The sequence below is a fragment of the Rhineura floridana genome, chromosome 7, assembly GCF_030035675.1.
Source record: "Rhineura floridana isolate rRhiFlo1 chromosome 7, rRhiFlo1.hap2, whole genome shotgun sequence".
Classification (NCBI taxonomy): Eukaryota; Metazoa; Chordata; class Lepidosauria; order Squamata; family Rhineuridae; genus Rhineura; species Rhineura floridana.
In genome coordinates this window covers 89,150,200-89,176,590 of record NC_084486.1, presented here as the reverse complement: position 1 = coordinate 89,176,590, position 26,391 = coordinate 89,150,200, and the positions used below count along the sequence as shown (strand labels likewise).

The 26,391-nt window shown below is 41.0% G+C and overlaps 2 protein-coding genes across 6 annotated transcripts in view; one reads left to right on the top strand and one right to left on the bottom strand.

Annotated features, from left to right (window-relative positions):
* Positions 1–2,139, bottom strand: part of KLHL6 (kelch like family member 6) — a 31,804-nt gene extending 29,665 nt beyond the window's left edge. Inside the window, exon 1 of one of the 3 annotated variants that reach the window (XM_061636373.1) lies at positions 1,471–2,139. In XM_061636373.1, the coding sequence (XP_061492357.1) occupies positions 1,471–1,490 (20 nt within the window). In that variant the 5' untranslated portion in view covers positions 1,491–2,139. The remainder of the gene's footprint in view (positions 1–1,470) is intronic. The other 2 variants (XM_061636374.1, XM_061636375.1) reach the window with 2 other exon arrangements.
* On the top strand, positions 502–26,391 carry KLHL24 (kelch like family member 24). 3 transcript variants are annotated; one of them, XM_061636376.1, is made up of 7 exons: positions 502–652; positions 8,403–9,383; positions 10,397–10,581; positions 11,134–11,252; positions 13,191–13,379; positions 14,561–14,749; positions 20,245–26,391. In XM_061636376.1, exons 2-7 carry the CDS (start codon positions 8,464–8,466, stop codon positions 20,443–20,445), a joined length of 1,803 nt encoding a protein of 600 aa, XP_061492360.1. In that variant the 5' UTR covers positions 502–652; positions 8,403–8,463; the 3' UTR covers positions 20,446–26,391. The 3 variants fall into 3 exon arrangements, with proteins under 3 accessions (XP_061492360.1, XP_061492361.1, XP_061492362.1); XM_061636377.1 differs by lacking the exon at positions 502–652 and adding an exon at positions 1,305–2,115; XM_061636378.1 differs by lacking the exon at positions 502–652 and adding an exon at positions 2,193–2,574.

Below are 26,391 nucleotides of genomic sequence, written 5' to 3'. Positions count from 1 at the left end.
CTGATGGCAGAAGCTGCCTGGGTTGGGCTTTCTTGCTTCGGCCTTCCATGGAGCACACTGCTCTTTTTAAAGCAGCCCCTGTACAAATTATGAAATAAGTGAGAACGGTAATGAATTATAGAGTACAAAATAAGATGTTATGGAGAAGCAGGTATTTGGAAAGATGTATGGTGAGCGGGAGGGATTAGATATTGTGTATAGGGTGTATAAAAAGTCAATAAAAATCTGTTTTTTAAAAAAGTAAAATAAAATAAAATACAGCAGCCCCTGGGAAGGTGAGGAAGGCACTGCCTCTATCCTCTCAGGCCTCAGGACCTTGATGCCCCTGTTGCCTTTATGGTAGCAATTTCAGACCTAGCACGGAAGGCAACAGGAAAGTACTCAGTTTCCCCTCTAACATAACGCGGCAGTACGTCGCAAACCATTTATCATAGAGAACTACATATCTCAAGATCTTTTGCAGCCGGCCTGTCTCTCATTGGCTGGCATATCCGTGACATCATGTGTTTTGGCTCTGGAAGGTCACATGTTTCGGGGTCTCCTTTGTTTTGACTTGAGCTCGAAGTTGAAACAGACAAAAAGAGAAAGCACGAGCAAAGAAAGAGGGCCGTTGCGTGGCTTCTTCTAATCGGTAGGAAACAGCGGTTGACAGGTAATGTCTTGATTAAACTCAGCTGCTAAGTTGCATGAGGCTAAAAATAGAATTGGGGTCAGGTGACCGATGCAGGGCTTGTTTCCATTTGAAAAGGAGCATAAAGAGGTATAAATTAACAATAGCGCCCATAATCGGAACTGGTTCGAATACAGTGCTCGTAGTAACTCCCTAGGTAGTAATAATTACAAAGAGAAAATATGTCCCACTCTTAACAGCCCCACCTCCCGAAACTTGTCAAATTAATTTCAGCGAAGTTTTAAATGTGTCTGGTCTGGATTCTGCTCTGATTTTCTGTTTTCAGGTCAGTTCTATCAAATCTGCAGCAGAGAGAAAATCCCGTTAATATTGTAATGCCCAGCTATTGTTATGTGGGCAGGGCAGAGATAATAATACACTTCGTAGCGCAATTTCGTTCTTCTTCCTCCTTGCTAGTACTAAAACACACACACAAACCAAACCACCATCAATATTATGGAGTGCCTTGTTCGTGCGTAGAGAAAGGAAACAGAGATCATTTGGAGGTGGAAAACAATATGCGTGGCGAGGGGGGGGCGGGAGAGAAGGCGGAGAAGGATTGCAGTTTTCCGGCTTGGTACTTTAAGGACACGTAAATCCTGGCTTTGCACTATTGGCGAGGGGAGGGGGAGTGACACTAATACTGATTTCGGCTTGTAAAGTTGCTACACTTTCTGTTATCTGAGGGAAGGTTTTCGTGTTTCGAAACCCAGAGACCCAGTAGAAATCTAAAGAAGAAAATTTCCATCTCTCAACCCCCTCTTCTCTCTTGTAAACAGTCCACTCAGAAAGACACCTACTCGGTATACTTGCCAGGCATTTGTGTTTGGGGTCGGCACTAAAAGGCTGTAAGTGGTCAGAGAGATAATGTTGGCAGATCTGGATCAATCTTGCAAACGTCTGGAAAGTGTTCCGTTTTACCCTCCACCCCACCCCCCTCCTTTACAGCGGCCCTAAGTTTTGATTTGTCTCTAAACTGAGTGGCTGTTTTACGCTTGTGGGATAGGCTGGGCCAGTGCACTCGGTCTTCGCTGCCGCTGTGCCACATCAACTGATAGTCTCTGTGGTAAACCCTGATACAGTAGTTAGAATTCTCCCCCTGCCCTTGAGGTACATGGCGAAGAGCCTATGTTGGTTGCTACTTCCTCAGGACCAGACCACTTTTTTCTGGAGGGGGGAGGTTTCACAAGGAGTCGTGAAAACACGCAGGCATTTGTTAGGGAGTGGAAATACTGCTCCGAAGCCTCGGCTAGCGCGAACCACAAAGAAGTGTGGGGAGGCGGAGTCGCACAAGGCCAAAAATATAATTGGGGTCGGGTGGACATCCCTAGTGTGTTATGGTTTGTTCTCTTCTCGCTTCACTCGACAACTGGAGAAGAGTGGGAAAGGTTGATGCGGATTGGATCACACCGCAGCCGCAGGGGAGAGAGGGAACGAGAGCGCTGGTAAAGTTGCATTCTCTAATTGGACATAAAACGGGAGGGGGAGGGGACTGTCTCCAGAACTGTTTAAGGTGAAGGTGAACTGGAGGATGTGCTCGTGCGCGCGAGGTTGAGGCGTTGCTCGGGTTCGAATCGAGGCCAGTTGTATAACGGCTCGGGGCGCTCGCTACGAGCTGACGCAAGAAGGCGGTGTTTGCCTTAAGTGCTCTGACGTAACGCCTGCTCGTTGGTTCGATTCAGTTTACATGAATAGTTTATTTCTCTCACAGGCGTACACATAACACATTGCGAATCCAGCCTCTGAGTAGTTTAAGGGGAATGAACACCTTTCCTCCCGTCCTAGCAGTTTAAATGTTCAAGTAAGAAAAGTATTTGGAATGGCCACAGATGAGGTGAAACATTGCAGCTGGCTAAAGAGAGGCAGCACAATATTGTTGTCTGACATGGACTTGCATTTTATTGGTACGCCAAATAGAATTGTTAGCTCAGTCGATCATATATACAAAGAGAGAACACTTTGTGGACCTTTAAGATCTGTTTATTTCATTTTATATTCTCAGATTTCAGCCTTGTAGTAGTGGGGTACACAGTTGGTATGAGAATAATGCTAATTTATCAGTATTAATTTTATTTAATGCTTTAATTTATATTCCACCTTTCTGTAACAAAGTATAGACAAGGCAGATTACAAAACAAATGACACGTTATTGACCTGAAATATTATAAAACAGCCAGCATAATTCAAAAGCAGAAGTAAAATAAAAACATTCAAAGGGGACCCTACCCTAAGAAAGCTCTCTGGAATAAGACAGCTTTCAAAGCCTGCCTAAAAGCAGGAGATGAAGGGAACAGATGTACCTCTCTTGGGAGGCCATCCATATTCTGGGTACCATAACAAAAAAGGTGATCTCTCTCATGGCCACCTGCTGTACATCTATTGGTGAGAGGACAGAAGGAAGGGCCACAGAGGTAGAATAAAGTTCTTTGGCAGGTTCACATGGAAAGAGATTATTCCTAAGATACACTAATCTCAGACATTTTAGGAATTCAAAGATAAACGCAAATATTTTAAATTGAGCCTGAAGGCAAATAAACAACCAGTAAAACTGGTAGAGGGTGAACTGAATATACTTCAGTCTGCTGACCCCAGAGGAAACCAACCACCACATTTTGAACCAATTGGAGTTCCCATCTGTCTTTAAGGGCATTCCTAAGTAAAACGCATTACAGCAATCCAACCTGATACTAATTAGGACCAGGCCGAACTTGTTCAGGAAAAAATGTGGCTGATGAACTTGATAAAAATACACTCCTGGACACTGCACCTACATGTGTATCCAAGAATACCCCAAACCATGAACTGACTGCTTCAGGGAGAATGTGACTCTATCCAACTCAGTCTGTACATTTCCTCCAGATTGTTGTAAAGATTGTTGATGTAGACATGAGACACTTTGTTCTAAAATGTTATATAAATACTAAGTATTAGTACTATAATGGTTCAACTATTGAGAGTCTCTAAACTGCATATTACACAGTTATTTCCAGAATCAATAACAAATTGATTTAAAAGCATCTGTTATGTCCAGTATTACATATGGGCAGAACTGGGCAAAAGCAATGAAGTTTTAAGTGCCATTTAAGTCAAAGAGACAACTTAAATGGGGCTAGAATCTTGCACATCTAAGGTAGACAAGCCTAAAGTGAGGTAATAACATTTTATTCTCTCTGTAAGAATCATCATGCCTCTAGAGATTGGAAACACACCTGGCAAATACAGTCTGTTGATTTGTGAGATAACAATGCACGCATGTGTAACTAATATATTCATACTGTTTCCATTTCAGATGGCCTGGTCATATTCAAATTATGCTTCAGGAGTTTTGAGTTGAAAAGGGAACTTCCATTTTAACTGTTAGATATGTTCAAACAGCACAATAATGAATATTAAATAAATGAACATAAATGGGAACATGTTCTAGATGGAATGTGCAGAGGGAGGGAAACTTTCTATTCTTTCCTTTGTCCTCCTCCATCTTGTAAGCTTCCACTGGATGACTACCACTGGTCACTGATGCACTAATAATCTCAGTTAAGCTAAGAAATTTACATTTCCTGCCTTTTGTTAACTGCTGCTGTTTTTCACCTTTATTTTTCCTCATGCCAAAGATTCATTAGCATAGTTGATCTCATGACTAAAATGCTTTTGCCTAGTTTCAGCTGGTGCACCAGTTGCACCCATTCCTAGTACAGTCAAACCTGGCCATGTCCCCATGTGCACTAGTTACATCTCAAATGAACTACTGTAACATGCTCTTTGTGGAGTTACTCTTGAAAACCACTGCGAAACTTCTACTGGTGCAGAGTGGTGCTAAGTTAAAAATCTTGACTGGAACAAAGTGCTTGGATCATGCGACCATTTTACTCTATCAGTTGCATTGGTTTCCAGTTCATTTTCAAGTATAATTCAAGAAGTTGATTATTTATTTATTTATTTTATTTTATTTCATTTTTAAACCGCCCATAGCGAATAGCTCTCTGGGCGGTGTACAAAAGATTAAAAGTACAGAAATACAAAATATCACAATAAATAAACTGAAACAAAGAGATTTAAAATTGTAACATTAAACGCTTTAAAATGCCTGGGAGCATAGCCAGGTCTTAACCTGGCGCCAAAAAGATAGAAGCGTCGGCGCCAGGCGTATTTCTTCGGGGAGGCTATTCCACAATTCGGGGGCCACTACAGAAAAGGCCCTAGATCGAGTAACTGTCCTCCGGGCTTCCCGATGGGTTGGTACCCGGAGGAGGGCCTTAGACGCTGAGCGAAGTGACCGGGTCGGTTCATAGCGGGAGAGGCGTTCCACAAGATACTGCGGTCCCACGCCGTGTAAGGCTTTATAGGTCAAAACCAGCACCTTGAATCTGGCTCGGAAGCAAATAGGTAGCCAGTGCAAACGGGCCAGAACAGGTGTTATATGCGCTGACCGGCTGGTCCTCGTCAGCAGTCTGGCTGCTGCGTTTTGCACTAGCTGAAGCTTCCGAACTGTCTTCAAGGGCAGCCCTACGTAGAGCGCATTACAGTAATCCAACCTAGAAGTTACCAGAGCATGAACAACTGAGGCGAGGTCATCCCTGTCCAGATAAGGGCGTAGCTGGGCTACCAACCGAAGGTGGTAGAATGCATTCCTTGCCACCGTGGCCACTTGCGCCTCCAGAGACAAGGAAGGATCGAAAAGAACCCCAAGACTACAAACCTGTTCCTTCAAGGGGAGTGTAACCCCATCTAGAACAGGGTAAGCATCCACCATCTGGGCAGGGAAGGCATTCACCAACAGTGTCTCAGTCTTGTCTGGATTGAGTCTCAGTTTATTAGCTCTCATCCAGTCCATTATCGCGGTCAGGCAGTGATTCAGCACATCCACAGACTCACCTGTAGAAGATGAAAAGGAGAAATAGAGCTGCGTGTCATCAGCGTACTGGTGGCAACGCACTCCAAAACTCCTGATGACGGCACCCAGAGGCTGCATGTAGATGTTAAAAAGCATGGGGGACAAAACCGACCCCTGAGGGACTCCACAATGGAGAGTCCAAGGAGTTGAGCAATGTTCCCCAAGTACTACCTTCTGGTGACGATCCGCCAAGTAGGAGCGGAACCACTGCCAAGCAGTGCCTCCAACTCCCAACTCCGCGAGTCTCCCCAGAAGGATACCATGGTCGATGGTATCAAACGCCGCTGAGAGATCAAGGAGAATCAACAGAGTCACACTCCCTCTGTCCCTCTCCCGACAAAGGTCATCATACAGGGCGACCAAGGCTGTTTCAGTGCCAAAACCAGGCCTAAAACCGGATTGAAACGGATCCAGATAATCGGTCTCATCCAAGAGCACCTGGAGCTGACCGGCAACCACCCGCTCCAGAACCTTGCCCAAAAAGGGGACATTCGCCACCGGTCTGTAGTTGTTCAGGTCATCTGGGTCTAAGGAAGGTTTCTTTAAGAGAGGTCTTACTACTGCCTCCTTGAGGCTACTAGGGACTACTCCCTCACTCAAGGAGGCATTTATCACTTCCTTGGCCCAGCCGGTGGTAGTAGTCCTGCTAGCCTTCACTAGCCAAGATGGACAAGGATCTAGAGCAGACGTGGTCGCCTGCACCAATCCAAGTACCTTGTCCACTTCCTCAAGCTGCACCAACTGAAACTCATCCAATAATGAAAGACAAGACCGTGTTCTGGACACTTCAGTGGATTCGTCTGTCATAACATCGGAGTCTAGGTCCCTACGGATGCATGCGATTTTATTTTGGAAGTGCCCTGCGATGTCGTTACAGCGAGCTTCAGATGTTTCAATAGTATCTCGAGGACTAGAATGTAAGAGTCCTCGTACAACCCTAAAAAGCTCTGCAGGGCGGCAGAGAGATGTCCTGATAGAGGCAGCGAAGTGAAACTTCTTCGCCGCCCTTACCGCTTTTATATACGACTTAGTAGAGGCACTTACCAAAGCATAACTGCATCCGTCTGGAGTTATGACTTGTTAATTATGACTTGTAAAGCACTAAATAGCTTGGAACTGAGCTATTTGAAGGACTTCCTTCTCTTAGGAGAATTGCCCACTAGTGAAGTTCTGCTGTTGTGTCCCTCTTGCACATGCTATTGCCTTCTGAGGCAAGGTTGGTGGCAACATGCGAGAGGACTTTTTCTGTGGGGGCATCTTGTATGCTACTTCTTGGGGCAGGGAGTTTATCTCACTCAAATAGAGTGTTCCACTGGCAACTGAAAACTTTGGGTGGTATCCAACTAACTCATTTTGTCAGTGCAAAGATTTGTGCTTGTACAATGGAACTCCTTCCTCCTCTCCCCACGCCCTCCCCAAATCTGTTCTGGAGGATTGGGGAAACCCCAGAACTGATTTAGGGGCTATGGGGAGGAGGGGGAAGTTCTGTTGAAGCAGTGTAAATCCTTGTGCCAGTGAAAAAAGTTAGTTGGATGCTGCCCTTTCCTTTTAAAGCAAGGTTTTGACTCTGTTTTTGCTTAATGTGTGGATTGTTAATGCTACTGTTTTGTGCTTTTGCTTTTTGGTGCTTTTAAAAAGTTTTGTTAATTTGTGTTCATATGATTGGATTATTGTTGCTTTAATGTGTGCTTTTTATTTGTAAACCACTTTGAATAACTCCTTTGTGGAGTAGAAAGCAGGATATGAATCTTTTAAATACATAAATAAAATCCACATCTGCTTCCCTAGTAAAAACCTTACAGTTTTGGGATAAAAATGCTTCATATGGACCTCCAGAGCCTTTTCTATTGATATCAGTAGCAATGGGCAAAACAGTCCTAAGGGGGAGGGGAGTGAAATAGCAGATGATCTGCCACTTCCCAAGCCCTGCCAGCGGGGAAGGGAGCAATGTGTTTCTTTTTGCTCATCAGTACTTGTTTGTTTTTAATGTTCATCTACTGAAGCTGGGGTGGGACGGGGAAGGATTCCCCACCCCAGCTCTAGGCTGGCATAGGCAGCAAGACAGATCCTGGGAACTCTTAGAGGAACAGAGAGGTTTTGGATCCAGCATATCCAAGGCTCGTTATGCCTCACTGCCATAACATGCTGTTTTAGGGCCTAATGCCAGCGATTGTCAGAGGTCAGTTCTTTGTGTGTAGCAGTATAGAAGCAGGCACTGTAGTGAAGGCAACCTCTGAGCTCAGGTAGGTCCAGTCAGGATTAGACACAAGAGCCAAAAAAGGAGCCAAGACAAGGCAGATAGGAGCTGGAAGTAGGGCTGCCCAAGAAAAACAAAGATGATATTCCAGCAAAGGTCAGGCACAGGCTCAGAGGTGTTATGCAACTGTGCCACTGGTGGGGCAGTGTTGCCTGCGAGGATGGCTCCCACTCTGCAGTCCGCATCAGCATTGGGTCATGGGGCACATGTTCCGCAATGCTAGTATGGATCACAGAGCGGGAGTTACCTCTGCCCAACCACAGGGGCCCCTGTCAGCCGTAGGAGCCCTCACCAGCGCCCAACCTGGCCACCCACTGGCACCAGGCCTGTGCAAGAGGAGTGGTCAGTGAATTATGTTTAGCCTCTTTTCCCTTCTGATATGCTCGGCAGAAAGGTCCAGTATGAATCAAGAGTTTAGTTGGTGCCTAGGTGGTACTTGTCATAAGAACATCCAAATGTCCCTAACAGTGTGTGTTGCTCATTGGTGGAGACTGATGTTTAGAGAACCAAACCTTATCACTGTAATAAAGCAATGATGGTATTTACAGTCTGAACTAATATTTTGAAATGATTTTTATGTTTAGCACCCAGCAGACGACACTCGTCAATCTTTTCTTCATGACATTATAAACAGTTGATGTAACAATGGTACTAATACTGGGACGCAGAATGAACAGAGGGGATAGCCGGGCTCAGGAATCCCGAGTAACCAAACGTAAAGTTTTTGAAATGGACCCAAAGTCTTTATCAGGTCATGAGTTCTTTGATTTCTCTTCTGGATCATCCCATGCTGAAAGCATACTGCAAATCTTCAATGAATTTCGTGACAGCCGCTTGTTCACAGATGTAATAATATGTGTTGAAGGCAGAGAATTTCCCTGTCATCGAGCTGTTCTTTCAGCCTGCAGTAGTTATTTCAGAGCTATGTTTTGTAATGATCATCGAGAAAGCAGAGAGATGTTGGTAGAAATCAATGGAATTTTTGCAGAAGCTATGGATTGCTTTTTACAATATGTGTATACAGGCAAGGTAAAAATCACAACAGAGAATGTACAATACCTCTTTGAAACATCAAGTCTCTTTCAGATAAGTGTTTTGCGTGATGCTTGTGCTAAGTTCCTGGAAGAGCAACTGGATCCTTGCAACTGCCTAGGAATCCAGCGTTTTGCTGATACACATTCTCTGAAAACACTCTTTACCAAATGCAGAAATTTTGCACTGCAGAATTTTGAGGATGTGGCCCAACATGAAGAATTTCTTGAACTAGGTAAAGATGAACTAATTGATTATATTTGCAGTGATGAACTGGTAATCAGTAAAGAGGAGATGGTTTTTGAAGCAGTCATGCGCTGGGTTTATAGGGCTGTTGATCTCAGACGCTCAGTGCTACAGGAAATTCTCACACATGTCAGACTGCCTTTGTTACACCCCAACTACTTTGTTCAGACTGTGGAAGTGGACCAGCTGATCCAAAACTCCCCTGAGTGTTATCAGCTGCTGCATGAAGCAAGAAGATACCATGTACTTGGAAACGAAATGATGTCCCCAAGAACTAGGCCACGGAGGTGAGAGGTGTTTTGTTATATTCTGGAATTAATTCTTCATTACTGCGGTATTTTAGAACTTTTAAGTCTATTAAAAATCCTTTAGCCTATTGACCAATTAATTGGTTGTTTTTTGTATCAACGTAATAAAGGTGTAATTTGCTTTTTACTTTTAGACTTCTGTTTGTTGTGAAATTAAGGAGCAATGTGAGACAGAATGTGCAGTGAGAAGTACATGGGTACCATTTAGGGATGGACAATAATTTTTATTCAGTTCAAGGAAGGTTAAGCACATTTGAATCCTGTTGATTTCAGTGGCTTAAGTTGTTATCCTTGAAAGTTCCTGGAGATTCATTGTTTTCACTGCAACAGACTAACATGACTACCCCACTGAAAATGGGACTTAAGAATGCAATGGTTTGGGAAAGGGCCATGGCTCAGTCGTAGAGCATCTGCTTTGCATGCAGGAAGTCCTGGGTCCAATCCCCAGCATCTTCTGGCAGGACTGCAAAAAACCCTGCCCCCTGGAGTATGGCTGCCTGTCTGTACTGATCTAGATAGACCAATAGTCTGAGTCAGTACAAGGCAGTTTCCTATGTCTACTCAGAAGTAAGTTCTATTGAATTCAGTGGGGCTCATTTCCAAGTAATTGAGTTTGAATTGCAGCTGTAAGCTCATCTGACTTTCTATAGTATGTGCCTAAAGTTTAGGAATAACTTTTCCTGTGTCATGTGAACTGTAGTCCTTGAAAGCTTTTGCCATAATAAATTGGTTAGTCTTTAAGGTGCCCCAAGACTTTGTTTTTGTAAACTCATGTATCTTTATTGAAATAATTAAAAAATCATTCTGAGAACAAGAAAAAATTCTTACTGCTTTCAATAAATTGAGGGAGGACAGCTTGAATGTTAGTGTTATTTCTCATGTCATCTTGAATTTATTTTTTCAATCAGCTTTCAGATATTGTAACTTTCAGATTCTGCATTTTTTCTTAGTCGGGTTTTTCAACAAATCACCTTTTGTTTTTCTGTTTCTAGATCGACTGGCTATTCCGAAGTGATAGTTGTTGTAGGAGGCTGTGAAAGAGTTGGGGGATTTAATTTGCCATACACAGAATGTTATGACCCCATGACAGGAGAGTGGAAATCGCTGGCTAAATTGCCAGAATTTACAAAGTCGGAGTATGCAGTTTGTGCTCTGAGGAATGATATCCTTGTTTCAGGTAAACATTTTATATCACACACAAAACACTATGGAGGAGTTACTGTTATCTGCTTGTGGAAGTCTGTCTCTTGTGAGAAATGAAGATATGTGAATGTAGTGTTACTTTTGCATAGAAGCACTGAAAACCAAATGCTCAAGTGACTTATGCATCCTCTTCTGCATAGTATGCAAAGAGGTAACTTGTACAACTTCCCTGCAGTGAGTTCCAAAGTCTAAATATAAGTTCCAAATTCATATGAAATGCACTTTACCATTGAGAAGATGCACAAGTTTCCCCCACTGGATGCTTCTATGATAGCTAGGTAAATAGATGCAACATACAAAGTTATTCATTGTAAACTACTCCAGAAAAAAACATACTTTGGTAAAAAGAAGTATTGCTTTAATGTTCAGTGGTGAATAATTCAAGGAAGCATTTTCATACATTTGATCGTCTTGAATTTATCTTTAGAAGTATTGTATGACAATGACATTTTCCACAGCTGAGCACAGTGGAGGCCTTTACTTTATAATAACCAACTTTCCTGTTTTCTTTTCTTTTTAAAATAAGGTGGAAGAATCAACAGCCGTGATGTGTGGATTTATAATTCTCAGCTTAACATTTGGATCAGAGTTGCATCTCTAAATAAAGGGAGATGGCGTCATAAGATGGCTGTCCTTCTTGGTAAAGTAAGGGATCTTTGTTATTACTTCACAAATGAACAACAAATATCTGGAAGTGAGACTGCATTATCTCATTTAGTTGCACCACTTTGACAAACAAATTAGATTAATGTTGAAACAGATATTTCCTCATTTCTGATTTTTAGTCGGTGCTGTGTGGAGCTACACATTACACATCTTGTGTGATTAATGTTGAAAATTGCCATGTTGGGTTTTCTTCCATAACATGTAGAAAGCTGTCTGTGGCAGCAATGAAACCTCTATGTTCTGTTGGTAACCAGTGTTGATCTCGCCTTCTTGTCTCCAACACATTTGCATAGAGTTCTTTTGTGTGTGTGTGTTTAAAAAAAGTCTAGCAAAATCCCCAACATGATAACCAATGGGATTTGCTTGGAGGTATTTTTGGTGTGTGCAATGTGACATGCCTGTCATACAAACAAAGGAAGACTAGGCCATACACTGTCAAGGGTTATCAATGTTGTCCCCAAGTGCAATGCAATTCCTTACAGGAACAAATGGCAGTCATTCAGTGGCAAAGAAAGTAAAGGATTCACTTGGAAACGCCACTGTTCTGGAGACTAAATTTGCTCTCTGCCCTTGGTGAGCCCACTCAAGCCAGCTCATTTCTATAGCTCCATCCAGGGTTCTATTTCTTGGTTACACTATAGTGAATGTTGGGAATTGTCCGTTTGTTACAGAGCAGTGGGATTCTCTAGAGAAATGCTTTAGCTCTCCCATTATTTATTTATTCAATTTATATCCCGCTCTTCCTCCCCGAAGGGGCTTCATTATGTAGCATGAAAATTCTGTTTCTTATAAACTTTTACAATTTATCTTATCAGTATGAAATTTGGTATGAAGAATTTCTTTAGTGAAGCATACAAACTGTCAAACATTTTGATAATGACAGTGCTAAAGCAGTTGCACCTGTTAGAGTGAAGGTCTTTTGTTTCTTATCCTTTTTTGTCAGTTAAAAAAAACATAATTTTTTATTCAGAATGTTAACTGGAGCACGGTGCAGGGAGCATATTACCCCTGTGCTTTATCGACTCCACTGGCTCCCAATTTGTTTCCGGGCCCAATTCAAAATGCTGGTTCTGACCTTTAAAGCCCTAAATGGCCTTGGACCAATGTACCTGAGGAACTGCTTATGCCCATATGTACCTGCCTGTGATTTAAGATCATCTGCCTCTGGTCTCCTCTGTGTGCCTGGAGTGAAAGATGTTAGATTGACAGGCACGTGGGAGAGATCTTTTTCAGCTGTGGCCCCCAAGCTTTGGAATACTCTACCCCAAGAAGTTCACTCTGCTTCCTTCCTGTTGGTTTTCTGGAGACTTCCAAAAACAATCTTGTTCTGGAGAGCCTTTGGGAGGAACTGAAGGTAGAGCCTGACACTGATTTTATGCCTTCCACGTTAAATTTTTCCTTTGTAGTCCCTTTAGCACCAATCCCTATATATATGTGTGTGTGTGTATATATATTGTATTTTTTGTATTTTAATTTATTTTAATGTTTTTGTGATTTTACTGTTTACAATTTTATTATGTACATGTTTGATTTTATTTTTGTAAGCCGCCCTGAGTGCCCTGTTATAGGGAAGAAGGGTGGGATAGAAATATTTTAAATAAATAAAATAATTCAAGAAAGTCTCCAAAGGAAAGGGTTAGTACAGGAAGCCTCAGTTGTAAGCAGCTGTAAACAATATATGAGATCGAACATTATCTTTACTGTGTACATAGTGTGAAAAAGGAAAGAGACTTACTTCTAATTTCCATTTTTTGTTCCTGTGAATTTGAAATTGCTTTAATTCCCTTTTATTAAACTGTCCAACGTACCAAGTCACAACTGAAAACACTGAAGTTTTGTGTAACATCTTACTTATGTTTGCTTTTTTCCCTACTTATTTTAGCATATACTGGCAACATTTTCTCTCTACTTTTTAAGGTATATGTAGTTGGAGGATATGATGGACAAAGTCGACTGAGCAGTGTAGAGTGTTATGACTCATTTTCCAATCGATGGACAGAGGTAGCTTCTCTTAAAGAAGCAGTGAGTTCTCCAGCAGTTACCAGCTGTGTGGGCAAATTGTTTGTGATAGGTGGAGGTCCTGATGACAACACATGCTCTGATAAGGTTGGGAAATTATATTAACTTTCTTTTCTATATATTAGTAACACTTAACATTAGTAATATTCACGTTACTAATAGTTAAAAACTAGTGAGAACCCACATTTTGCAGTATATCCCTCAACCCTGAAGTGCTCTGATTCAGGGCTCCAGCCAGTCTGACACAGGAGCCTTGTAGTTCTTTTCAGGATTTTGGGTGGTGAGGTTTAAGGAAAAATAAAATGAAAATAGACACTTGGGGGGGCAGTTAATCTTTCCTCACTCTCCTGGAGCCTTTCCTTACTATGCTGTATGAGGCTACGGGAGTCTGCTGCAAGGTCTGTCCTAGAGTTTAAGAAAGAGGAAGATGTCTTTTTTCATTATAAGCTGCTAGAGGTTTGAGCAGGTCACCACCACTACCCCATTGCCAACATTCCCAAGATTTCTGGAAACCACTCATTGTGCACAGGCTTTATACGGCTGTTTGGAGTGGAGGTTCCCCCCCCCTCTTATAATAAATAGCTTCTGCACATTTGCGGAGTACCCCAGAGGTTTGTGGGAGGTCTCATTTTGCAGCCAGAATGATAGGCATAGGGCCAGCAAGTGTGTTGGTCCTTACAAGGCCATCAGAGGCTGGATGCTACTGGAGGGGGTTTCATTGCCTTTCTTCCAAGCTTGAAGGAAAGGAATCGTATCAGAACTGGTGCTGTCATTTTGAGACTAGAATTGACCAAACAGAAATGGTCAGTGAGTAGCGTGATGTCTGCATGTATGCACACACACACAGTCCATTACTTTTCTTATTTTGTGTGTGTGTGTAAATTTGGACACAGCACTTTTTGGGGGGAGGTAATTTTAATGTTTCATATTCCCCCCAAGGATGGTGGAATCTCTATTTTGTTTGTAGCCCTGTCTTGTCTCTAAAAGTGATTGGCACAGAGCAACAGGATTTTACTATTAGAAAGAATGATTATGTGAATTAGTTGTATTATAAATGTTCTGTCCCATAGATTGTCCCATGACATGACGTCCTTACTTGCTAATTGGTTTGCAACTTTTTCAATCTGCAAGTACACAATTGGTTGCATTTGACTTGCCCAGCCATTTATAGATGTCAGCCAATCACTCTAACAATTGGTCTGAAGCTGAATCTACAGCCGCTATATTAAACTAAAAGAGCTGTTGAAACCAAAATGTGCTTCCTTTAGGTTCAGTCATATGATCCTGATACTAATTCTTGGCTACTCCGTGCAACAATCCCCATTGCGAAGAGATGTATAACGGCTGTATCACTAAACAATCTCATCTATGTTGCGGGAGGGCTCACAAAGGCAATTTATTGTTATGATCCAGTTGAAGATTATTGGATGCACGTGCAGAATACATTCAGCCGACAGGTAATAACCAAGAACTAACAAAGACGCTCATTTGTACAATGTAGTTTCTTAAGTTTGGATATTATGATGTGAAATTAGTGCAGAGGGACTGGTAATTTTGTAAGATTTCATCTTTGAGAATTGGTCTGAGTTAAGAACCTCACTTTCTTTAAATGCTAGTTTACTGGAATTTACTTTCTGTAATATTAACTAGCCAAATGCCAGGATTCATGAAATGTTCTATAGAATTCCTTTTATTTTGTTCATATTTTTAATTAATTACAGTGGATATTAATGTTTTAAAAAGCACTTGTATAGATATGCTAAGTGGAACATGAAACAGTAACCAGATTCATGAATTTTTAAAATCAAAATGCTGAACATATTGTGCTGGATCCAGACAAAAGCACATGTAATGGGGCTGGCAGAAGCTAACTTTCTCTCCCTATCCACACTCCTATAAAAAGGCTTCCCCAAGGGTACCCTGACCCTTGGGTGGGCCTTTTTGAGGGGGTGCCAAGGTAGGAGGGGTGGGGAAGACAGCTTCTGCCCGGCCAATCATGCATGCTTTTCTCTGGATCTAACCAATTATATGCAAGTAAATAGATAATATGTTAAAAAGTGGTGTTTAAAAGTGTAACCTTAAAATAGCAGCATATAGCATTTTGTGATCAATGGTGCTTCCATAACTTTAGAGATATTGGAAAGTTAGAATATTATCCCCACTGCCATAGCATTCTTCCTCATTATATTTTCATATTGTTTGTTTATTTATTTATGTCATTTTATCCTGCACCTTCCATCCCATGGAATCGCTTGAGGTTGCTCATAATCAAAATATCTAACAATAAATTTTTTAAAAACAAATTAAACAATCCAACAGCAATAACAAAACCAATCAGCAGCCAAACAAAATTATAAACTAGGGACTTTTCCAAACAGTTGCTATTTTTGGGTGGGATTCAATCATATACTGGCAAATTCAGGGAGCAGTATTAAAGTTGATTTAACCCTTTTGTGCAACAAATCTGCTCCCCCCCGCTTTGGACTTTTCGTAATAAGGAAAGTGACAGGAAAAGCACCGGAAAGTGTGGGAATAATTGTTGCTTGACGCAATGTCGTATTACCTCCCTACAAACAGATGAGAATGAATGCTCTGTTATCTAACCTCCCCACAACCTTTGTGTAAAGGATGAAAGCTTAATAAACATTGAAATCAGTGGGAAATTTCATGAAAATGTTCAGGATACTAGAATTGAAGATGGAATAGAATTTGCTGACAATTGTACTGACGTAGTCTCACTACCTTTACGGATCAAGATATTCCTTTACACAATTTCATGATTACACTTTAGACAAGAGGTATTTTGGCTGCTACCTTTTACTTGTCAGTCACATAGGGCAAAAATACTCCCTTGTACCCATATACTCTATACTACTAAGAAGCAGTGGAACTGGCTTCTTGATCATGGTCTAATGAATGCCTCATAGCATATAGCATAAGGCCTAACACTAGAATTACAAAAATCCTATGGCTGCTTTATCTGTCATTTTATTGGAATACGTTTGCCACCACGCTTACAAAAACAGCAAATAAGCTAACTTCCTTATAAAGCAGGTACCCACTGCTTTATGCCATATTTTAACTCATGGTCTTTCTGTTATTGGCTTTGTATATTATTTTCTTCTGTCTTTTTTTGTTTATTGTTTTATACTCTTCAGGTTTTTTCCAGAGTGTCATATTCAGGACAACTCTCTGGTTCTATTCCTTTTCTAGTGCACTGGCATATTTCCTCATTTACTGTCAGTGTCTGTCTTAATTTTGTTTTCTCTCCATTCTTCTTTTATATAGTGTTGCCATTCTCTTAAATTTATTCCTTGCTTAAATTTATCTAGCGTTTTTCTAGCACAGATTTGAGATTAGAATTAGCCGCAACTGCTCTACTTTGAGACAAGATTGACTAAACACTACAAAATTATTGTATTGCTGCTTCCTCTGGATTTTGCAAAAATCACGTTCCTAGGTTCAGGCTAATACTTGGTAGTTTACTTACTTACTTACTTACTTACTTATTATATTTATATACCACCCCATAGCTGAAGCTCTCTGGGCGGTTTACAATAACTAAAATTAAAAACAAATATACAAATTTAAAAACACATCTTTTAAAAACAATTTTAAACACTATTTAAAACAATTTTAAACACATGTTAAAATGCCTGGGAGAAGAGGAAAGTCTTGACCTGGTGCCGAAAAGATAACAGTGTTGGCGCCAGGTGCACCTCGTCAGGAAGATCATTCCATAATTTGGGGGCCACCACTGAGAAGGCCCCTCTCCCTTTTTGCCAGCCTCCCAGCTTCCCTCGGACTAGGCATCCGGAGGAGGGCCTTGGATGTTGAGCGTAGTGTATGGGTGGGTTCGTATCGGGAGAGGTGTTCCATCAGGTATTGTGGTCCCAAGCCGGGTAAGGCTTTATAGGTTAAAACCAGCACCTTGAACTGAGCTGGGAAACATACAGGCAGCCAATGCAAGCAGGCCAGAATCAGTTTTATATGTTCAGACCATCTGGTCCCTGTTACCAATCTGGCTGCTGCATTTTGCACAAGCTGCAGTTTCCGCACCATCTTCAAAGGCAGCCCCACGTAGAGTGCATTGCAGTAATCTAGCTTGGAGGTTACCAGAGCATGGACCACTGAAGCTAGGTTATCCCTGTTCAGATAGGGGCGTACCTGGGCCACCAACCAAAGTTGGTAGAAAGCACTCCGTGCCACTGAGGCTACCTGAGCCTCAAATGACAGAGATGGTTCTAGGAGAACCCACAAGCTACGAACCTGCTCCTTCAGGGGAAGTGCAACCCCATCCAGGACAGGTTGGACATCCACCATCCGGTCAGAAGAACCACCCACTAGCAGCATCTTAGTCTTGTCTGGATTGAGCCTCAGTTTATTAGCCCTCATCCAGTCCATTGTCGCAGCCAGGCACCGGTTCAGCACATTGACAGCCTCATCTGAAGAAGATGAAAAGGAGAAATAGAGCTGCATGTCATCAGCATACTGATGGGAACGCACTCCAAAGCTCCAGATGACCACACCCAACGGTTTCATGTAGATGTTGAACAGTATGGGGACAGAACTGACCCCTGCAGAACCCCATAGTGGAGAGTCCAGGGTGCCGAGCAATGTTCCCTAAGCACCACCTTCTGGAGCCGACCCGCCAAGTAGGAGCGGAACCACCGCCTTGCAGGCCCTCCCACTCCCAACTCAGTCACTCTTCCCAGAAGGATACCATGGTCGATGGTATAGAAAGCCGCTGAGAGATCAAGAAGAATCAGCAAAGTCACACTCCCCATCTCTCTCCCGACAAAGGTCATCATACAGGGTGACCAAGGCTGTTTCCATGCCAAAACCAGGCCTGAAACCCGACTGAAATGGATCCAAATAATCAGTGTGGAGCTGGCCCGCAACCACACGTTCAAGGACCTTGCCCAGGAATGGAACATTTGCCACCAGCCTATAGTTATTAAGATTTTCTGGGTCCAGGGAGGGTCTCTTCAGGAGTGGTCTCACTACCATCTCTTTCAGGCAGCCACGGACCCCCCCCCCTCTCGCAGAGAGGCATTAATCACTTCCCTGGCCCAGCTGGCTGTTCCATCCCTGCTAGCTTTTATTAGCCAAGAAGGGCAAGGATCCAGCACAGAAGTGGTTGTACGAACCTGTCCAAGCACACTGTCAACGTCCTCAAGCTGTACCAACTGAAACTCATCCAAGAAACTGGGACAAGGCTGTGCTCTGGATACCTTACTTGATTCACCTGCTATAACACTGGAGTCTAAGTCGTGGCGGATGCTAGAGATTTTATCCTGGAAGTGCCTAGCAAATTCATTACAGCGGGCCTCAGATGGTTCTACCATGTCCCTGGGACCAGAGTGTAATAGCCCCTGGACAATTCTGAAGAGCTCCGTTGGGCGGCAAATTGATGATTTGATAGTGGCAGCAAAAGATTTTTTTTTTGCTGTCCTTACTGCCCCTAAATACAGCTTACCATAGGCACTTACCAGTGTATAATTGGATCCACTAGGAGTTCGTCTCCATCTGCACTCAAGCCGTCTCCTATATTGTTTCATCGCTCTCAGCTCTGGGGTATATCATGGAGCCATACGAGCTCTACACAGGAGAGGGCGCTCAGGAGCAATCGTGTCAACCGCCTGGGTCCTTTCTGTATTCCACAGTTCAACCAGGGTTTCAACAGGAGCGCCAGCCCTATCAGCCGGAAAACTCCCCAGAGCCCTTTGGAAACCAACTGGATCCATTAGTCTCTGGGGGTGGACCAACTTAATAAGTCCCCCACCCTTGCAGAGGGGAAAAGCCACTGTAAGTCTAAACTTCAGCAAGCAGTGATCTGTCCATGACAGAGGGATTGATGTAAGGCCCCCCACATTCAGATCACCAGCTCCATGTCCACTTGCAAAAACCAAATCTAGAGTATGTCCTGCTACATGTGTTGGGCCAATGGCATATTGGGACAGTCCCATGGTTGTCATGGAGACCATGAAATCCTGAGCTGCCCTGGATAAGGTGGCCTCGGCATGGATGTTGACATCCCCCAGAACCAACAGTCTGGGGGATCTCAACAGTACACCTGTGACCACCTCCGTCAGCTCAGCTATGGAGTCTGTTGGGCTGCGGGGTGGGCGGTACACCAACAGAATCCTCAGTCTGTCCTGCTGACCCAGCATAAGGTGCAAACACTCCAGACCAGTAGTCAAATGGACAGGGTGCTTGCAGAGGGAGATGGAGCTCCTATAGACCACAGCAACTTCCCTCCCCAACCCTCAGGTCTACCCTGATGCTGAACCAGGTACCCTGGCGGGCATAGCTGGGAGAGACTGACTCCTCCCTGCTCACCCACCCAGGTCTCGGTTATACATGCCAGATTGGCTGCCTCATCCACAATTAAATCATGAATGAGGGAGATCTTATTATGTACTCATCTGGCATTTAGGAGCAGCATCCGGAGATCTGAGAGCTGGCTGATAGGGCAACCAACAAACCTGCGGGTGTGGGGAGGACCGGAACAAGGCACAGCCATTAACTGCGTGGGCCGCATTCCCCTTACCTGTAAGTCCTCACAACGCCATATCTCCCTCGGCCCGTCACTACACTAATTGGGGGCCCCTCAAGTCTCCCCACTTGGCTCTGAGTCCTCTCTCCCAGGCACGTGACTCAAGACCCAACTTTCTTCCAGAAAGAAGTAATGCACAGTAGAACTGGAATGCATTCACACATCCCAGGGCAGAAATATTTGTCTGCAATAAAGAATACATAAAGTATGTTAATGTATATTGACAGGAAATATAAACCAAGCCTTAACTTAGGAAAGATCTGAATTAGAGAAAATAGTTTACTGTAGCTTAGCACATCTATTTCAGGGCGTGTCAGAAGTAAGCTTTATTTCTAGCTGTGATAATTAAAACATAAAATACTAATAATCTTATTTCTTCATGTATTTGAACAGGAAAACTGTGGCATGTCTGTGTGTAATGGAAAAATCTATATCCTTGGTGGGAGGCGAGAAAATGGGGAAGCCACAGATACCATTCTTTGTTATGATCCTGCAACCAGCATCATCACAGGAGTAGCAGCTATGCCCAGGCCAGTCTCATACCATGGCTGTGTGACTATTCACAGATACAATGAAAAGTGCTTTAAATTCTAAAAAGAGAAGAGTGTGTAAATACAAAATAAGTGGCATGTTACAATCGGGATTTTAAAGCTGCCTTTTCAAAAGTACCATCTGGAAAGAAACAACTTTGTACTTCTTGCTTTTTCAATTTTATAAAGTGAATTCAAATGTAACTGTTAAATGTTTTCAGTAACTACAGTTCAGTGATTTTTCCCCCCAGAGTAATCCTAACCCCTGATCTGCACTGTTGCTGGGGGTTAGGATACAATAGAGGTTTTCTCTGTTGGCCTCTGCTGCCACAAAGGCTATCGTTGACACCCACTGAAAGTGCAGCAGAGCAGTGCTACCACCAACAGTACTGTCATAAGGCTCCAAAATGGGTGGGGGTAGAAAAGGGCCAGCAATGGATCCAAAGCTGACAGATTTCATGGCGAGGGACCTTATTTGAGCCCTTCAGCTGCACCATCTTGGAGCTGGTGCAGCAAAAATGTTGAAAATTAACTGCTTCCATTTTCTGTCCTGGCCAGCCCAAGCAGTAGTTCTGCAAATACTCCATTCTGCCCTGCTGCTCCCTGACCATGGTTAGCATTGCTCTGTCCTGACATGTTCTGATTTGAAAGCAATAACAATTTATATTAGTAAATTAGATCATGTTCTCTTCTGTATTACCTCTAAAACAAAACTCCTTGGATTTGGGGTGTGCTGCAGGGCCTTTGGAAGTATTCATTCCTATTTTATATGAAGCGTTATTTGCATATTTTCATACCTTATTTGTGGTAAGTACTGTTAACAACTTTACTGTTGCAGAGACATATACATTTGAGTTCATAACTGTGGAATGCTCTTGGAAGATTTAAATAACTTTAACATAATGTGTTGTCGTTATTAACATGATAGATCCCTCATAAGTACTACTTTAAATATATATATATATTGATACAGCACCATATGTATAGGGACATTCAGTTAAGAAAGCACACAAATTTTGTATGATTTCAATACAATCATGCGATTTTTTGAATTTTACTTCTACATCAAATGTTGAATCTTCTTGGTTCTCCCTTGAGTGTTCAGAATCCTCACTTGAAGTCTATCTGAGCACTGCTATCCTCAAGTCACAATTGTCCACTAGAAATGTTCTATAGAACCTATGACGTTTTTCCTCTGGTTAACATTAAATAGACTCTCTTATTTCTACTGCACAGTGTGCTTGAATTCAGTGGTGTTGTTTACTGATCACAGATAACAGCTTCAAGGAAATAAATCTAGGGGTAGGGAGTTTTTGATTTATTATGACAGTATCTTTAGGACTAGTAAGTAAACAAGCAGTTGATTAATAACAAGTAGTGGATGTTTTCTTTCTTTAATGGAGTAGGCAGTGTGGCTAGTTCTGAAGCTTTGGCAGTTACCAGATTTTACTTTAGCACTCCCTAATATACAGCATAGGTAAACCTGATACAGTTATTCATGTCTCCAGTGAAGACTGTCTCTATTATTTCTGGTCACAGAATAAGTAAATATACATGTAATTGTCACTGGGAATTGACACTCCACTTCAGTTATGCTGTATTTTGTTATGGTCAACTGCCTGTGATGAACACAAAACAATAACCCATTTGCTGCAAATGATAAATAACTGAGGTGGATACACAGAGCAGACAAAATTAATTATGTCAACACATCTGATACAAGAAAAAGTCTACTATGCTGTATTACACTGTAATTTTAATTTGTTCTGGAAATTAATTTTAATTTCCTGAGCCTTATTTTGACAAATTTACTACCTGTAACATGTGGTAAACTTTGAATACTACAGTTCTTTCCAGGGCACTGTGTATCATGATCATGTAAGCCAATGCATACCTTCCCATTTTTATGCACCTCCTTTTTTCGTTTTACATTGTTCATCCAAGCTATACTAGCTGTATTGCAAGACTTATTCTTCATTAAACTGACATTTCAGTTTTACGTAAAATAGATTATCAAGCAGTGACTAACACAATGGTCCTTACAATTATGTAATCTGGAACATTCCAATCAATGCAATTATTAAGCAGTAAGTAGTTTGAGATTTGTGGCCTTGGTATCTCTTATTTAAAAGATCTGTTTGGTTAGGCGGTTGTTGAACCATTTTTTGATTTTAAAAAGAATATGGCTCAAATTTAGTGATTCACTGAGTGCTTTTTCATATGACTGTTTTGAGCCTTTCATATTCTGACTATAGATGCAACTACAAGGTTGTAGCATTGCCTATGTTTCTGTTATTGGGCTATTGTGCTACTACTGTTCACTAGATTACATGTTTTATGTAGTGAACATTCAATGTTAATTGTATGAATGAGCAATACTATATATTAACCAAAGATTCCATTTCTCTGATCAACATTTTTTTCAACATGACATAAAATAGAATGCAAAAAAGGATGACATGGCAATGCTCCTTTGAATGTGTACACATTTAAAAGAAACAGTTCACAAGTGACATACTAGATGATTTACTGGCTGGTGCCCAATAGCTTTTTTTTCATGGCCTCTATTTTGGAGACAACAATGAGCTTGGTTTGACATTGGGCCATGCATAGATAGTTTGTTCTGCATTTTTGCCTGTTTTCTTCTGACATTGGATACTAGGAGCCACTAGTCTGGAAGCACTCATAATCACTGCTTCCTTAGGGCTGCAGTTCTGTACATGCTTATGTGGAATAAAGCTTCATTGAACATAATGGGACTTGCTTCTGAATAGACATGTATAGGATTTCACTGCCAATCAGCTTTGCAACATCATCAATTTGGGACACTTTTAGGATGCTAGTTAATAAAAAGCTCCCATTTGTAGTTGTGAATAAATGAAGCTGCTATTAGCTATTTGAAAATGGTACTTATGCATATCAGGCACCTGCTTATATGCCAGAATAAGCAATGATGGCTATCTGGAGGAAATTAACTTTACTGACTTTATATGTACAGTAGTTTATTCTATTCTAATTCCCTTGCATGTTCTCCCTGCTTAGAATCTATTTCTACTTTAAGTAGAATTCACATGGACAAACTCATTGGAGAAAAACAGCTGCATGTTTTACGGTAATTTGCATTCTCTAGCATGAGTTTTTTTATATTATTTTGCTTGAACTCGACTGAGTTCTCCTGTTTTGCTGTGCTGGGTCTCCCTCTTTTTTTCTTATCCAGCTCATCTCTCATCTCTGGCCTTCACTTTGATGCTACCACATAGCTTATTCTTCAGGGAACCTGATACTGTGTATGTTGCTTCAGTCCCAAGAAGCAAAGTGGGACTTCTTCCCATGTAAGTGTGTGTATAAGAGATTATACCCTTAATATATTAGCAGCTGCCTTGATCTGCATTGTTTGTTTGCTGTGCCTTCACCCCAATCCTGATTGTGATCTAGATGTGGACACACAATAAGACTATCCACTGCCTAATAATGGTTAAACCGTATTTCATTTGTAGAATGGGCACACAAGTAATCTGTAAGCCCCAATAGCTTAGTTGTACTTCTGTAGCTTCATCAAGACTGCAGACTCTACCTCGTCAGTTGGGGATCCTAAGAGCATATCCCATTCCTGAGAGATCATATATTTGCTTTGACTCTTTCTTTCTCAACACAGCTTGCACTGGTATTTTGACTTTTGATATGCAGAAGTAAAATACTAAAACTGGTGAAAATAGGATAAAACAATGAAAGGATATTTATTACACATGAAGTAATACTCTCAAGAATCATGTGTTTCATTTTCTAGTTGAAATCAAATATATGTTTATCTAATCCAGTGATACCAAGGTAAGTAAAAAAAATAGTTGATGTATTCAAATGTCCTAAGAACGAAGATAGTTGTGAAAAGAATAAGATTTGGCAAATGACAAGTCCTAGGTCCTATAAATAAGGACCATTGTTGATTAATATGGCAAATAATTGTTAGGAAAGATAGCGATGATCTATGATCTAATCAAGTTCTGTGGGATTTTTTTCTGCTGTATGCTTATGTTAACATTTTCTTCTGAATAGTATGTGCCTGTTCTGTAAATACACTTGGCGTTTTATGGCTGTAAAACAGCATCCCAGATACACTTTGTGATTTCATCTTGGTTTTTTACTATTTTTAGAGTTTTTTTCTGTTTATTAAATTTGATACAGATAATTGTATCAGTAAATAGGGAGGGTGAGATACTAAATAATTTTGTGTACAGTCAATCAAGCTTCTACAAAGTATGCTAAATGTCAAAATGCAATATATATGTAGGCAATTTTTTTAAGTGATCAATTTTATATACTTGACAAAATGTATTTACAGCACAAGCCGATACTTCTGTGTACTCAGAAGTAAGTCTTACTGAGCAGTGGGGCTTATTCCTAGCTAAATAGGTATAAGATAACAACCTTAGTTTTAGCTGTATCCCATTGTCAGACATCTCTCACAACAGTTCTTGGACCCTTGTAAATTTACTTCATTTGAGAGGGATTCAAAAACTGATTTGTTAAAAGAATCATCATAATGTAAAACTATTTTACTATACTTTATCTGCATGCAAAATGAAAATAATGTCTATTTGTCTTTCAATAAATATTCTCACAGTGGTTTCATAAAGCAAAATGTATTCATGTTCATTCACTGAGTTGTGCTAGCTGCAATTTTTTCTTGTCCAAATTATAAATTCACACTACCAATTGAGTGAAGAAACAGGTGTTACATTAACAATTTAGATAATGAAATGAAACCATTTTCATAAAGGATTCTACGTCAAAAGGAGCCAGATTCTATCTGGGCTTCCATTTCTCTAAAACGTGCAGTCTGGGAAACAAAAAAAATTGCACCCAAAATTTAAGATAAGTGCCTCATTAGCAAGTCTAATACATTGTTTTATAGAATATCATGTATACCACAGGAGGGCAGACTTCAGACTTATTATGAGATGTTTGTTTTTTACTAGAACCCCAAACTCCTACAACCAGAACCAGATGCAAGATAGTGGTTTGGGGTGGGGGCAATTTGAGAGATATACACTTAGAATTAAGGAACAAGGCACCTTGAGCACATGCTTAGCCCAGAAATTTGTTCTTAGTCCCAAACTGAACTCATAGTCCTTTCACAGAAAACTCTGTTCCTAGTTTCCTCCCAAGCTTTCTTAATTTCAGCAGTCTAATTTAAAATTGAGAGAAAACCTTTATGTTGATGTTACGAGACAACTGGAAAGTGGAAATCCTTGCTGATCTACTGCAAATCATCCAATTATCTACTGGTTTACTTCCTGTTAATCCCGCTGTACACTGTCACTTTTAAATGTCCTGAAAAGGTTGCTTTCACAAGACTTTCAGATTTAGCAATTTGACTTGGGCATACAGTGAGTTAGGTTGGTAGGGTTTAAATTAGATTCTTACATGGGATTTCCCTTATAATTGACAAACAAGTTTCTTAGTATTTTTTTAATCAGTTAAAAGTTCTCAAATAGGCCAGCATTCCTTTCCAATTCACTTAAGGGGTTCAGTTAATTGTTGTCAGTACTGCAGGATAAATGGCAGCTAACCTTTTATGAAACTCACCATGTGAAATCTTGCAGTTATAAGTCGAAGATTAGATCTAGTGACAACAGTTTTAATAATCATCACTCATTGATGTGCTTTATGAACGCTTTGCCCTACGTTTGAGTCATTTTCAGAACTGTTAACATTTAATTTATATTCTTGTAATACTCAAGTGATTCAGTCAATATTTTAATGTTATGCGTATGTATTTATAAGTATGTGTGATTTGTTTTGGCAATCATTTTATAATAATAAAAATGATCATTTAGAAATTACACATTTAACGCTACTATGTAAGGGTCATGTAGCAGTGAGGGTGAAAAGCATGTGATTGTAGTTTATTTTGTATAATTAATTCAGAGAATAGATAGTCTGTATGTTTGTAAACAAATCTATTCTTAATATAATCTTTGCAATAAAATTAAATTCTGAATAAATATTA

What these genes read in the sequence shown, in the direction of transcription:
- KLHL24 (XM_061636376.1), top strand. Translation starts at nt 8,464, where the DNA reads ATGGTACTAATACTGGGACGCAGAATGAACAGAGGGGATAGCCGGGCT. An exon ending in CCAAGAACTAGGCCACGGAG is followed by an intron (nt 9,384 to 10,396) that starts GTGAGAGGTGTT and finishes TTCTGTTTCTAG; the next exon opens with ATCGACTGGCTATTCCGAAG. An exon ending in GAATGATATCCTTGTTTCAG is followed by an intron (nt 10,582 to 11,133) that starts GTAAACATTTTA and finishes TTTTAAAATAAG; the next exon opens with GTGGAAGAATCAACAGCCGT.